The sequence below is a fragment of the Phaseolus vulgaris genome, chromosome 11 (genome assembly GCF_051622355.1).
Source record: "Phaseolus vulgaris cultivar YP4 chromosome 11, ASM5162235v1, whole genome shotgun sequence".
In the NCBI taxonomy this organism is placed as follows: domain Eukaryota; kingdom Viridiplantae; phylum Streptophyta; class Magnoliopsida; order Fabales; family Fabaceae; genus Phaseolus; species Phaseolus vulgaris.
Window position 1 is genome coordinate 53,171,113 of NC_143508.1, and position 15,019 is coordinate 53,186,131.

The 15,019-nt window shown below is 32.4% G+C and overlaps 2 protein-coding genes across 3 annotated transcripts; both read left to right on the forward strand.

Moving 5' to 3' along the window:
• Window positions 1–823: 823 nt before the first annotated feature.
• On the forward strand, window positions 824–9,067 carry LOC137829283 (cellulose synthase A catalytic subunit 3 [UDP-forming]). Its single transcript, XM_068636088.2, has 15 exons — window positions 824–1,342; window positions 1,872–2,030; window positions 2,151–2,346; window positions 3,119–3,339; window positions 3,433–3,547; window positions 3,729–3,906; window positions 4,164–4,430; window positions 4,541–4,886; window positions 4,985–5,122; window positions 5,367–5,492; window positions 5,592–5,804; window positions 5,932–6,193; window positions 6,338–6,540; window positions 6,773–7,123; window positions 7,941–9,067. Exons 2-15 carry the CDS (start codon window positions 2,007–2,009, stop codon window positions 8,523–8,525), a joined length of 3,225 nt encoding a protein of 1,074 aa, XP_068492189.2. The 5' UTR covers window positions 824–1,342; window positions 1,872–2,006; the 3' UTR covers window positions 8,526–9,067.
• Window positions 9,068–10,887: 1,820 nt separating this feature from the next.
• On the forward strand, window positions 10,888–12,531 carry LOC137830298 (uncharacterized). 2 transcript variants are annotated; one of them, XM_068637562.2, is made up of 3 exons: window positions 10,888–11,034; window positions 11,932–12,150; window positions 12,230–12,531. In XM_068637562.2, exons 1-3 carry the CDS (start codon window positions 10,978–10,980, stop codon window positions 12,365–12,367), a joined length of 414 nt encoding a protein of 137 aa, XP_068493663.2. In that variant the 5' UTR covers window positions 10,888–10,977; the 3' UTR covers window positions 12,368–12,531. The 2 variants fall into 2 exon arrangements, with proteins under 2 accessions (XP_068493663.2, XP_068493670.2); XM_068637569.2 differs by having other exon boundaries at window positions 10,890–11,034; window positions 12,242–12,531.
• Window positions 12,532–15,019: the final 2,488 nt, after the last annotated feature.

Below are 15,019 nucleotides of genomic sequence, written 5' to 3' on the forward strand. Positions count from 1 at the left end.
TAGATATTAATTTTAAAACTAAACAATTATTTATATTTAAAATAATTTTATTATTAATAAAAATTTATAAAATAATTTTTAAATTTTTTATTTAACTATTACTTACGAAGATTTCAGTTACTTATTATTTTATAAAATCTTGATAACTTTAGATTAATTTAAAAAATATTTTATAATTTTTTATTAATAATAATAAAAATTTAAGTATCAATAATTTGCTTAATTTATAAAATAATCTTAATTTAATTTAATAATAATTAATTATTTTAATTTTTAAAATTAATTTGTATTTATTGATTTTTTTAATAAAAAAAACAAAGAGTAGTAGTAAATAGTTAAAAGGAAACTAAAATTTCAATTTAGTTTAAAGTTTAAGATGTTTTTGCAAAAGTAGTAAATTTATTATGCATAATAATTTTATTAAATAACAACATAAGTTTTCTTTCTCTTTCAGATTTCACATCATTGCATTGCTTTGTACATGAGAAGAAAAATAAATAAGTTTTAACATAAAATAAAAAATGTAACTTTGAGGAGTAAATTCTTAATGCGTTTTTAATTTCTAACCAAATAAAAATAAATACAATAACATATTTTCCTTTTCTATTTTCTTTTCTTTGTCACCTTTGTTAACATTAAAAAAAACATTTTTTAACATTAAAAAGAACATTTTTAACATAAGAAGAACATTTTCTGACAAAAAAACCTTCTGTGTCAGTTCCCATCTGCACTCTACAACCCATTTATAGATTCTTTGTTACATTATTATTATTATTATTATTATTATTATATATAATTGTTACTGTTTATCTCATTATTCCTTAACACCATGTGCTATATTTTATTTGATGAAAGTACAAATTACAAATATTAGATTTGTTGAGAATGGATGTTGGGATAAATGTTTGTGTGTCTATGGTTTAAGGATACAGGTGTCGGTGATAGTGTACTAGTTGTAGTGTGGTTGTCTTTTTCCTCTGTTTAAGCCTTTCGTTTTCTCTCTACTCATTTACAGCTAACAGATATTCATTGATACATAGAGCCATTGCAACTCAATTGACTAAAACAAACGCTTGGGAGAGAGAAAGGGAGAGGGAGTTATCCATTGTTTTCATCACCTTTTCTTTGCTCCCACTCAATTCTCGATCTGAGTTTTTCTCTTTTTATCATTTTGTTGGGGATTTGCTCAACTGGGGTGTTTGCTTTTGTCACTTGGAAGCTACAAAGTTGGGAGATTTTGGGTGATTTGGCTTCATTGCCTGAAAATTCATCTGGGGTATTCGGATTCTCTTTGATCCGTTTGTTTTCAGTGGAAACTGGTGCAAAATATTGTTTTTTTAAGGTGAGTTTGGTGTGGATGTGCGGTTTTTAGTACATGTTTTTTTTTTTCCTTTCGGAAATGGATAGTGGATATATGTTGTTCACTGTTGATCATGCGAGAATCTCAAGGAAAAATGACTTTTTTTTTGTTCTTTTTTGTTGTCTGTGATGAGGAAAGTGCTTTGTTTTCTCAGCCATGTACATAAAGGAGATTTCATTGTTTAGAATCTGACCCTTCCTTTTTCATCTTTCACCCAGCCTTTCCCATCCACCAAACAAAATTTGATGTTACAGGTTTTTTTGCCCCCTCGTTGCAAACTGCTTAGAATGCTTGATAAAAACTAGATTTGGTTTTGTGATTATAATATCAATTTGTGATCAAAAGTCTTTTTATTTTCATTTTCCAACTGTTGATAATGCTTGCTATAAGCTAGGCTTTGTTTTTTATGATTATAATTTCAATTTGTGATAGAAGTTCTGAAGTTTTTTTCCAACTTTGCAAACCGATGAGAATGCTTGTTAAAAACTAGAATTTATTTTTGTGATTATAGGTTGTTTCAGGAGAGGGGACTCTTCCAAATCGATCTTCTCAGGTATCAGAAAGTGTTGAAATTAATGAGTGTGGCCTGAAATACTACCCTTTGGTCCCTTATTTTCATTTGAGAAGTGTTGTGTAGAGGGGAACTATGGAGTCTGAAGGCGAAGCTGGGGTGAGTGTATATACTAAGTTTCTGTTTGATTTCCTCCAATATTTTGTGATGCTGTTGCGGTGAAATGGTTGCTGGTTGAAGCTTGAAGAAGTTTTTTTTTGTGACATTTCAAATGTTCAGGCAAAGCCAGTGACAGCATTGAGTACCCAAGTGTGCCAGATATGTGGTGATGGCGTTGGGAAGAATGTGGATGGTGAACCTTTCATTGCGTGCGATGTTTGTGCTTTCCCTGTATGCAGACCTTGTTATGAGTATGAAAGGAAGGATGGGAATCAGTCTTGCCCCCAGTGCAAAACCCGGTACAAGAGGCACAAAGGTAAATGAAGCTAATTGACCACTTTCCAGATAACCAGTGAGAGATATAACCTTTTACTTCAAGAACATTTATTCAATGAACTTCTGAATTAGAACTTTTATAACTATAGCTATAAGAAAATTGGCTATAGTCTACCTATTTATCTATTTATCGTTTTTGTTAACATATGGGTTTTGGTCTAGTCCCCATATTTTTTTGTATTTTCTTTCTTTTTTCTTTTTTTGATAATACTTTTTTCATGTGATGGCAGATGATTGTCGTTACTTGAGGTCTCAGTCTATCTGAGATGTCAGGTTGCATAGTAATGCCTAACATGAAAGTTTTTGTAGAATTTCTTTTTGGCTAAATTAGACTAAACTAAGCATGTAACTTTAGCACATTCTAGGAGTGTAAAAGTGAGGTACTCATACTGTCATCATTTACTAGTCATGGGGGCAATTTCCATTTTCTTCAAGCCAAATCTTCTGAGTGGATAGACAATATGTCAAAGATTGCATTTATAGGTTGTCAACTTTTCCATATGTTGAGAGTACTCAATAATTGGCTTTGATTATCTTTGTTTGTGATGCCTAGATAGAGAACTTTGTTTTCCCTTCGTTCTTGTCATTAGGATTTTGTAGTTGCAAGATATATATTATTCTTGCATACTACTTGTTTTTTTTATGCTTTTACACCTTCAGTTTTGATCTTTAATCTTCAGCCATATTTGAAGAACTTATATTTTCTGGTTGTATGTATGTAGTGATCATACTACTTGTTTAAATGATTCCAGGAAGTCCGGCAATTCTTGGAGACACGGAAGAGGATGGTGCTGCTACTGATATTGCCAGCGACTTTAATTACGATTCAGACAATCAAAACCAAAAGCAGAAGATTTCAGACCGCATGTTAAGCTGGCAATTGACTTATGCACGAGGCGAGGAGGTTGGTGCTCCAAATTATGATAAGGAAGTTTCTCACAACCACATTCCTCTGCTGACCAGTGGACAAGAGGTCATTCAGTTAGCTTTTGATATTGTAGTTTTCTCCACCTTTCACCTTCAATTTCAGGAGTCTGAATGAAAATCAGTGTATTTTTTATTGCAGGTATCTGGAGAGTTGTCTGCAGCCTCTCCTGAGAGGCTCTCAATGGCATCTCCTGCAGTTGGTGGAGGAAAACGTGTCCATAATATTCCATATTCATCTGATATCAATCAATCTCGTATCTATCTTACCCCCTCTCACTATGCACATTCTCATCTATGATTTTTTTTTTTTATAGAAGTTTTCATGATAGGCATCAGTATGCAACTTGACCTTCTCATTTGTGATTTGTATTTGCTACATTTCTTTATCTAGCTAACTGATTGTGATTTGAAGTACTTGAATGTATTCTTGTGCAGCTAATATCAGGGCTGGGGATCCAGGTTTGGGTAATGTTGCATGGAAAGAAAGAGTTGATGGCTGGAAGATGAAGCAAGAAAAGAATGTTGTTCCAATGAGTACCGGGCAAGCTGCTTCTGAGAGAGGAGCTGGAGATATTGATGCTGCTACAGACGTGCTTGTGGATGATTCCTTGTTGTGAGTAATTAAGTTATCTATTTTGTATGAGTCATTGCCATTCTATTTGTGTTGTAAGCTTCTTTACTTGTATGTATATTTACTGTTATTCTATTGTTCAGTAGTTAACAATATGATATGGTAATATATCTTGGTTGATAGCATGAGAAGGTTTGGTAACATTGTTGTAAAATACTACTAAGTATTTTTTTGTTTGTTGAAGATGCAAAATCTTTTGAATAAGTATCGTATGTGAGTGCATTCTTCTTTATATGTAGGAATGATGAAGCTCGACAGCCTCTTTCTAGGAAGGTTTCTATTTCATCATCCAGGATAAATCCATATCGTATGGTCATTATGTTGCGGCTGGTTATTCTTTGCGTTTTCTTGCATTATCGGATAACGAATCCAGTGCCCAATGCTTATCCATTGTGGTTGGTATCAGTTATATGTGAGATTTGGTTTGCCATCTCTTGGATATTGGATCAATTCCCCAAGTGGCTTCCTGTCAACCGAGAAACATATCTTGACAGGCTTGCATTGAGGTAACTCTCGAACCTTATCGTTCTTCTGTACTAGAAATTGTGGCATATGGCATGCTGTTTTTCTTTTTCAATCTTGTATTCTGTTAATGCCAAATTCATGTGAGTTGCAGGTATGATCGGGAAGGAGAACAGTCACAGCTAGCTGCTGTTGACATTTTTGTGAGTACTGTTGACCCATTAAAGGAGCCCCCTCTTGTGACTGCCAATACTGTATTGTCTATTCTGGCAGTTGACTACCCAGTGGATAAGGTCTCCTGCTATGTTTCTGATGATGGTGCTGCTATGTTGACATTCGAAGCCCTTGCCGAGACATCAGAATTTGCAAGGAAATGGGTTCCCTTTTCCAAGAAGTATAGCATTGAACCCCGTGCACCCGAGTGGTACTTTGCACAAAAGATTGACTACTTGAAAGATAAGGTTCATCCATCATTTGTCAAGGATCGTAGAGCAATGAAGGTAAGATATTGGCTTACAACATGCCTTTGCACTATTTGCATGAGTTTTGTTTGTCATAGGGGTATCTTTTAATATTACCTTTCATTTATGTTTCACAGAGAGAATATGAGGAATTTAAAGTTCGAATCAATGGACTTGTTGCAAAGGCGCAGAAAATTCCCGAAGAAGGATGGGTGATGCAAGATGGTACACCATGGCCTGGAAATAACATCAGAGACCATCCAGGAATGATCCAGGTTGGTTGAATACTTTTGATGATTTTGACATTTTAGAATTTGTTGTTCATCTATTAACATTCGAGACATTTCTCAAAGTTTTACTTAATACATATTACTACCCTTATGGACTATACTTATGCAATTTTCTAACTTTCTATTACTAATTACATTTGAGCAAGTCTTACACTGTGAAGATGTTAAATTTGGTTGGAATGTTGCATAATTGCTAGCATGTCAATATTACATTTTTTTTTATCTGCAGGTTTTCTTGGGCCAAAGTGGAGGACTTGACACTGAGGGCAATGAACTTCCCCGTCTAGTTTATGTGTCTCGTGAAAAGCGCCCAGGTTTCCAACATCACAAGAAAGCTGGTGCCATGAATGCACTTGTGAGTACCATTTTACAATATAAAATGTGAAAGTAAACTTTTCTCCATAGGTATTCCAAACATTGTCATCTCACTGGTGGTGATTTATATAAATTGCAGGTAAGAGTATCTGCTGTTCTTACTAATGGACCTTTCTTATTGAATCTTGATTGTGATCACTACATAAACAACAGCAAGGCCTTGAGGGAAGCTATGTGCTTTATGATGGATCCCAACCTTGGTAAACATGTTTGCTATGTCCAGTTTCCACAGAGGTTTGATGGTATTGATAGAAATGATCGTTATGCCAATCGTAATACAGTGTTCTTTGATGTAAGTATCTCATGCCATGTTCATCTAATTTTTTTGTTGATTTCTGCTACACTTTTTTATTCTTGTGGACTGTATGAGATTTAACCTCTTTGTGATACTTTTTTTGCTTGTGACACTTGCGGAACAGATAAACTTGAGAGGCTTGGATGGCATTCAGGGTCCTGTTTATGTTGGTACTGGATGTGTCTTCAATAGGACAGCTTTATATGGTTATGAACCTCCTCTTAAACCCAAGCATAAAAAGCCCGGGTTTTTGTCGTCGCTCTGTGGTGGAAATCGGAAGAGTTCAAAATCTAGCAAGAAAGGATCAGACAAGAAAAAATCTAGCAAGCATGCTGACCCAACTGTACCTATCTTCAGTCTAGAGGATATAGAAGAAGGAGTAGAAGGTAGACCTCTTGAAATTGTGTTTACTTCATGAAATGCGAACAATTTTCATGCTTTTTAACACAACCCTTTGAGGAAGTCTGTTTAGAACTTTATTTTAGTCTCTTCCAATTAATCAGACCTTTACTTCTAACTTATGTTTTCAGGTACTGGATTTGATGATGAGAAATCACTTCTTATGTCACAAATGAGCCTTGAGAAAAGGTTTGGTCAGTCTGCAGTTTTTGTAGCCTCCACCCTTATGGAGAATGGTGGTGTTCCTCAGTCTGCTACTCCAGAAACTCTTCTTAAGGAGGCTATTCATGTTATCAGCTGTGGTTATGAGGATAAATCAGAATGGGGATCCGAGGTGTGGTGTCGTCTTATGCTTAATGTTATTTGATTTCAAGTTTTGTTTTTGTTCATTACAAATGAATCCATTACAAGTCCAACAAATTGAACTATGAACTTCGCATAAACTTCTCTCAATGCTTGTTTTGCTGAAGATATCAAGTGGAGGACCCTTTTGAATGATTTGAGTCAGCTGTTCAAAAATATAATTATCTTGAAAGATAATTCACTGTTTGTCTTCTTTGCCACAGATAGGATGGATTTATGGTTCCGTCACAGAAGATATTCTTACCGGATTTAAGATGCATGCCCGCGGTTGGCGGTCTATATACTGCATGCCGAAGCGGCCGGCGTTTAAAGGTTCGGCTCCCATCAATCTTTCAGACCGTCTAAACCAAGTGCTTCGGTGGGCTTTAGGTTCTGTGGAGATTCTTTTTAGCAGACATTGTCCCATCTGGTATGGTTATGGTGGAAGGCTAAAGTGGCTTGAAAGGTTCGCTTATGTGAACACCACAATCTATCCACTCACGGCCATTCCCCTTCTCATTTATTGTATCTTGCCTGCTGTCTGTCTGCTCACCAACAAGTTCATCATTCCGCAGGTTTGTGATTTCTTCATACAACTTAGATTTGAATTATTCATTTGTCATGTGTAAGAAATCACCAGATAGAATCAATGGATGAAAAATTCATGATATAGGATTTAGGATTTGGGGTGGGGTGTTGTTCATGGAAGGATGACAATACAATTTAGGATTTTGGGATTATTAGCCAAGTTAATGATGAAGAACAGCCATAAAGGGTTTAACATATGACTCTTGATTTGTCGTATATGTAGCAGGAACACTTATACGATACGGACACGTATAATTTCTAAAATGTAGGACACGAAGACACAAATTTATATATTATATAATTATGAATTATATAAATTGACAATAAAGATTTATGTGCAAAGTATGTTTAAGTTTTTTTGTTTGCAGAAAGATGTTTTTCATGATTGGTTCAAAAAGATTTGTTCCTTATTTTTATAATCATACTAAAAATTTATACAATAAGTTTGAATTTTTAGAAAATTAATGTATTTCTCCTTTTTTAAAATTGTGTTAGAATTGTACTAGAATTGTTAGAAATCCAACTGATATTTTTGAATTTGACACTTCACCGATACATGTCACACGAGTGTCGTATGAGTGTCGGTGTCCGATACGTGTGTCTGACATGGACGCGCCATTTAAGAGGAGTGTTTGAGCCTCATAATTTGTTATCATTTTGGTTAATTCATCTAAAATGGGAAATGCATTTGGTAGGATCTCCTGAATTGTAATTTTATCATGTTCCTCCCAGAAATTACTTTCATAATCATAACCAATGCCAACTACAATCAGTATCTAACTCAATTTTTTGCTATTCTTGCAGATCAGTAACCTTGCAAGCATATGGTTCATCTCTCTCTTTCTCTCCATCTTTGCTACCGGAATCCTGGAGATGAGGTGGAGCGGCGTAGGAATCGACGAGTGGTGGAGGAACGAACAGTTTTGGGTCATCGGCGGTGTCTCAGCCCATCTCTTTGCCGTTTTCCAGGGCCTTCTCAAAGTGCTTGCTGGAATTGACACCAACTTCACTGTCACCTCCAAGGCCTCAGACGAAGATGGAGATTTTGCTGAGCTCTACATGTTCAAATGGACCACCCTTCTCATCCCCCCCACAACACTTCTCATAATAAACATGGTAGGAGTTGTTGCTGGCATCTCCTATGCCATCAACAGTGGCTACCAATCATGGGGACCCCTCTTTGGCAAGCTTTTCTTTGCATTTTGGGTCATCGTCCATCTCTACCCTTTCCTCAAAGGTCTCATGGGGCGCCAGAACAGAACACCAACCATTGTGGTGGTGTGGTCCATTCTCCTTGCATCCATTTTCTCTCTGTTGTGGGTCAGAATTGACCCTTTCACCACTAGGGTCACTGGCCCTGATGTTGAAGAGTGTGGTATCAACTGCTAGTGTCACTACAAGAAAATCATTAAATTGGTAATAAATTTTAGAAACAAAAAATAATCAATTGTTATATCAACTAAATTATATACTATTTTAGAGACTAAGAAAATTATTGGTTTCTAAATTAGTTTCTTAATTAGTTACCAAGGTTTTTACTACCAAATTTAGAATCTAAATAATTGGTAGTTAAAATCTTGCTAGCTAATTAGATACCATTTTAGAAACTATAATTAATTTCGAAACTAATAATTTTTTCAATCTCTAAAATGGTCTCTAATTTAATCAATATAACAACTAATTATTTTTTTGTTTTTAAAATAAGTTTCTATTTCATATTTTCTTGTAGTTTAGTGTGTATTGTGTTTTGGGTTGTAATTATGGTCATTGTTTGTAGTAGCAGTTAATATTTGTCATGACTTTATGTTATGTGCAGTTCATAGAAGATACTGAAGAATATAGTAGTAGTAGATCTGAACTTTGTGGCTTTGTTTTGTTTGTAATACGGAACGGGCCTTGCAGTTTTGTATGTATACACATCTTTCTCTGTTTCTTGTGATTGAAAACCCTCTACTTACATTCATAAACACTGTTTTTTTACACTGATAATTCTGAAACCATAATCACTATGCTGATCTGCTAAAAATACTTGGATCAAGAGTTGTGACTCCTGTTGAATGAATCAATGTGTTAGAAAAATCAGTTCAAATTTCAAAGTATTAATATAAATACATGGAAAAATCATGAAGTGGTTCTCTCTGGAACAAGTTTTGAATTCTATCTAAATCAGTATTTACATATTAATGCAATGACTGTTTCTACACTTCCATACCTTCTTTTCTCACCTCCATATATTTTTGAATTTCCAAAAATGTTCCTCTATAATATTTTGGATTGTGTAAGTCATTTTTCAAATTTATAATTAGCTTATGGATTATGTAATCTGGAAGTCTTTTTTCAGATGCATTATTACTTTCTGGATTACATAATCCAGAAGTCTTATTCAGCTTCTGGATTATGTAATCCGAAAGTCTTTTTTCAAATGTGTTCCGGATTACATAATTCAAAAACTAGTTTATGAGAATGACAAAAAAGGATAAAAATGTATTTTCATATTGTGTATGGAGGTGGTAGAAGAAGAAATGGAGGTGTAGAAAGAAACAGTCTAATGCAACACCTCCATGCATTGCATACTTGAACTCCCTACTTTCAAATAAAAAGTGCAAGGGTAATTATGAAATTTTAAAAAATGATACAGTGCAGCTCATAAATGATATAATGCAGGAAGTAAAAGCCCAACATATGCAAAACGCCATGGCAGGCTTTATATTTTTTAGGCAATTTCTCCCAGCACCGTGTTAATTCAATTTCACACCCAACATATTAACGTGAAATATCCATTTTATCCTTAAATAATTTTTAAAGAAAATGATTTTAAATATTTATATCTGTAAGTCAAATCACAAAGTTTCATTTCAAATATACAAATTTAAAACTAATATCTCACTTTTGAATTTCGTCATCCGAGAGTTTACTTGAATAATATAAATAATCTTCTGGATACCAAGATCCGTAAACAAACATAAATGAGTTATGGATATCGGTGCTCGACACCATTTACAATACAAGATATGGAAATCTGGAACTCATAACTCACTTCTAAATATGATTATCCGAAAGCTTAAATGACATTTCCGATATTGAAATTTGGAGTATATAACAATGAATTCCGGATTTCTGTATACATGAGAAAAAATGAAAACAAATATAATGTTAAATTTGAAATTTTGTTTTGGTTGCATATCTTACATGATATGGTGCAGGAAGAAATTACCTATTTTTGTCCCATTTTAACATAACAGGTTTGAGTTGCTAAATAGCCCACTATATTCCACATCATGTAGTACATTAATATACACATATATGTATATATAATATAGTAGAAAATAAACCTAAAAGCTATTAAATTTAACAATGGATAAAATTATTTTTTTCACATATAATGAAATAGTTGTCTTTTTCTTCGTAATAGAACAAAGAAAATAATCTCCATATGGAAGAGATAGATATCTGCGATCTTCGAGAAGCATCGATCATAGGGCAGAGAATGTGTGATATCACGTGAAAGACACGTGTCCTTGGCAATCTCATGCACGGCATGCGCGCCTTCCACGTGTCCTTGGAGTGCGTGATGTTAAGCCAATGACACAGCGCAATAACTGACAATGAAAACCCTCTCAAACGGTAACACGTCGTCTTTACACGTGGCAGAAGATGCGAATAGGAGGTAGCAGCCCCACAGTAAGAGTTGAACGCGTGGCACCATGGAATCATGTATATAAAGAAGGTAGCATGAAAATCCAAACTGAAAAAAAAGTGTTGTAACTTGAAGAAGACATTCATATATTTGAAGGGAAAAACAAGAAATTTTGTGTTTGTTTTTGAGGAAAGTGACAGAAAAATGGCTTCTGCAACTCAGGAACCAATTCTCTCTAGAATTGATCGTTTGGATAATTTGGTATGTTTCTTTCTAATCAATTTATTTTGCTTAATTAGCTTAATAATTTAGTTAGTTAATTATGTTATGCAATTCTTCTTTCAAAAATATTAGCAATATAATTTTTTTTAATTTTATTTCTTCATATTTTTAATTGTATCAATTACATTTTTCTACCATTTTAAACATGATTTTGGATTATTAGAGTGGTAATCATGGTTTTAAATCAACAATTTTGAAGAAAAGATTACTACAAAGGTTTATATCATGCTAGCATAAAAAAATTAGAATCTAAATTTTACAAAAAGTTATTTATTAAAGAAATATGTTCACTTGACAAATATTAAAGTAGGTTTAAAATTAGGGTGTTACCATTTGCACCCCCAACAACTGGCTTATGCACCCATGATTTTTTGAAAATACTATTTTATCTCTTTAAAACTATTTTCATTCTTTTTTTTAGAATATTTTCTGGAACAAATTTTATAAATTCCGAATTTATTATTCAATAAATAAATAAATAAATGTGTTTTGGAAATATTTTGGAAACACACTTAGCATGAAATTCCTATTTTGGAATCCCCTAAAATTATCAAATAATAATTCTGGTATTTTTCTTATGAATTTTTTATTCTGAAATTACCTAAATTTATCAAGAATAATTCTGTATTTTAAAGAATATAGGGGTGCAAGAAGAAATATCCTTAAAATTAAAATTATGTCAATATTAGAAGACAAAATAAAATTTAAGAATATGCTTCATAGTACCTTAAACTGAACCCTTTGAGAGAAAACTTTTACAAAAATAAAGTGTCCCTTTAAAAGAAAATTTCTATAAGATTGTTGTATTAGAGTAAATTTTTTAAAAATATTTTAAATAAGTTAACTTTTTATGTTTTAAAAATAAAAACACTTTAGTTGAGACAATTGGAGGAAATTAGAGGGTGCAATCGATCACCAAAGAGCTCGTGTGCATCCACGCCAACAAGCGGAAGCGATGGACGCGTGTCGTCCATCGATTTCTCCCCAAGGAGTTTGGAGAAGCATTGCCGTCCGATGGAGAGCCTGATGATGGAGACGGAAGCAAAAGGAACGGTGATAGAGAGGCTGAATCAGGCGGAGGATCGATTGCTGAAGGTATCTCCACCGTCTGATTTGGGGTGTGATCAATAGCAAATTATTATTATTATTATTCTAACCTAATAGGGTTTGCAAGGTTTTTTTGCAGGTGGAGGAAGATTTGTTAGCAAAGAGCAATAAAATGAATAATGGCTCAAAGAAAAGTTTTAAAGAGCTTGTGAAGAAGTGTGTGAGAGCAAGAAGAACAACACATAATAACATCAAAGAACCATAAATTAATTTATTATAAGTATGTGTGCCAATGTTTAAATTAATTTATTATAAGTATTTGTGCCAACTTTTTTCAATTTTGATGTATATTTAGTCCTTTTTTTTGAAGTTTTGATGTACATTTATTGTCTTTTTTTGAAATGCACAATTCAAGCTAGTTTTCATTTTTCTACTACTACTTTCCATTTTATTCTCTGTATTTTCAAAATTTTAATATTTCAAACAAAATTAAATAAAAGGGTCTGAGATTTTATTAAGTTATCATTCTGCAAGTTTAATTTCTTACTAAAAAATTAACATGTTAACATTAATAATTGTGTGTATAAAAAAGTTATAACATCAATGTGAAATATTATTGTTTTCTTTAATCATTAATCATTAACTTTACAGAGAGAAATAGGATTTAGAGTGTGTAATTATTATTTGAAGAATTATAATGTCTCGTGTTCCACAAATTTGAAAAATCTCTTCATAAAAGGTTGAAGAATCTTATCTTTTTTGTCTTTCTTAATTAAGTTGCTTAAAGTCAAGGTAGAATTTATTTATTTATTTATTTGTTTATTTGGGTTCGAGAATGAGAAGAAGATGGGACATTTTCTTTTCTTTTTGTCTAGGAAAAATATTTATAAGAGGACAATAATATATAAACAAAAATAATTAATATTGCACTTTTTTAAGAAGGTAAGTTAATATTATTCAATTTCATTAATATTAATTAAATAATTTTAATAAGTTTTTTAAGAAATATATTTCATAAAACTAAATATTATAATTTGTCTTGTTTATAGTTTGCAAAGTAAAATTGCTTGCAGAAACTTGGAAAAGGAGTCAAAGCTTCTCTGAATTTGTGGGCTTATTGAATGGTTTTTACTTGGTGTAATTACTTTCTGCACCCTATCAATGCACCTATTTAAATATGAAAAGACTAAATTACCCTTAAATTATGTTTCCAGATTACGAAAGTACCCTTAAATATGTTTCCAGATTTTTTTAGATTTTTTTTTTAGAATGAACTTTTTATATTGCGGATTTTTTATCTGAAATGAAATTTTGATTTTTTTACAAATTTTTAATTTCAGGACATAATAATCTCTGGATCTACTTTTCCATATTACTTTTAATTCTGGATTTTATTTCCATAATAAGGGTATTTTCGGAATTTTGAAACTACGTAAAATGTAGGTTCAAAAAATTGGGTGTATAAAGAATTTACTTTTATTTAGGCATCAACAACCCACTTTCACTTGGGGCATATTGCTTCCTGCACCCCTCGATTTAACATACATTCCCAAATTTTTGAAATTACTATTTTTCCTTTTTAAAGTAATCTTCGAATTATCTGTTGTGAAACATTTTTCTAAAATATAATCATAAGATAACATAGTATTTCTGGAACACATTAAATATATTCTGAAATAAGTTTTTCATTAACAGAAATTCTAGAACGATTTTTTCAGAATTCATATAATATTTTTCAAAATACTTTTTTCAAAAATGAACTTTCTAGAACAAGTTTTCTGTAACACATAAAATATGTTCTGGAAAATCTTTTCAGAAAAATATTTTTTCCAGCACTCTTCTTCTCTTTTTCTGCAGAAACACGAAAATGGTGGTAGGGACGAAGTGAGGGAGAAGTAGACGGGGCAACTCAGTCATTTCACCTAATTATGGAAGTTCAAGTTCAAAAGTGGGGGGTGCAGGAAGTAATTTAGGACATTGTTCGGTTATTGATTATTAGAAAAAGTTGTAATTTCTTTAAAAAATACCAATGAAGTTGACTTTTCAAAAGAAGAATCTTTCTTGTTAGAATTAAAAACTAATGGAATAGTAGACAAAATCTATGGAACAAAGCTTATAATCTAATCTACTTGTGTGTTGTGGATATCTATGTTTTCTCAAATACCATTTTTAATGAGCAAAGTGTGTAGATAAGTTTTCATGCAAAAGCAAATGTTTATGCTTATAATGGTAGTGCATGTACATGTTGATGCCACCAAGACCCAATTTTAGTGAATGATACCTTCTACTTGTCTTTTCTTTATCTTTTAAGGAAAAAATAAATTAAGTGCATGGTTTTCTTTACACCTATAAAATCTATCATTAATCAAGTTGAAGCCAAACAAGCCTTAACAGCTGTCTAACTATGTCTTGTGATTTTTCTTACTTTACTTGGTTCAACAAATGGTGTTTTTCAAAATTATTATGTTACCCTAATGCATGTAATTGGTTTTCTTTTCTTTTTCTTGGCCAAACCGTGACACAAACCAAGAATCCATAAAAGATAAATCCCATAACTAGCTATTGCTATATTAGTGGTGTTCTATTGTGGAGAGATTCAAGCCACACATTCCAATCAAATAAAAATTGCATTTTTTATTTGAATGTGTAAAAGGGTGCCCTAATAAAGTTCATATGTGTGTAAGTGAGTGAATGAGTTGATTTTGTGATGGAGAAATGTGTGGTTAAATTCACTCCTATGTGTGTATATATATAATATATTTAGGTTTAGGTTTAAACCTTAGAAACTAAAAGAAAAACTTTAAAATTAGGTTTAATTTTTTTTCTTGAATGATATTCACTACAAGAAAATTATTAAATAACAATTAAATTTAGATAAAAAATAATTAGTTATTATTATTAAATAATAATTAAATTT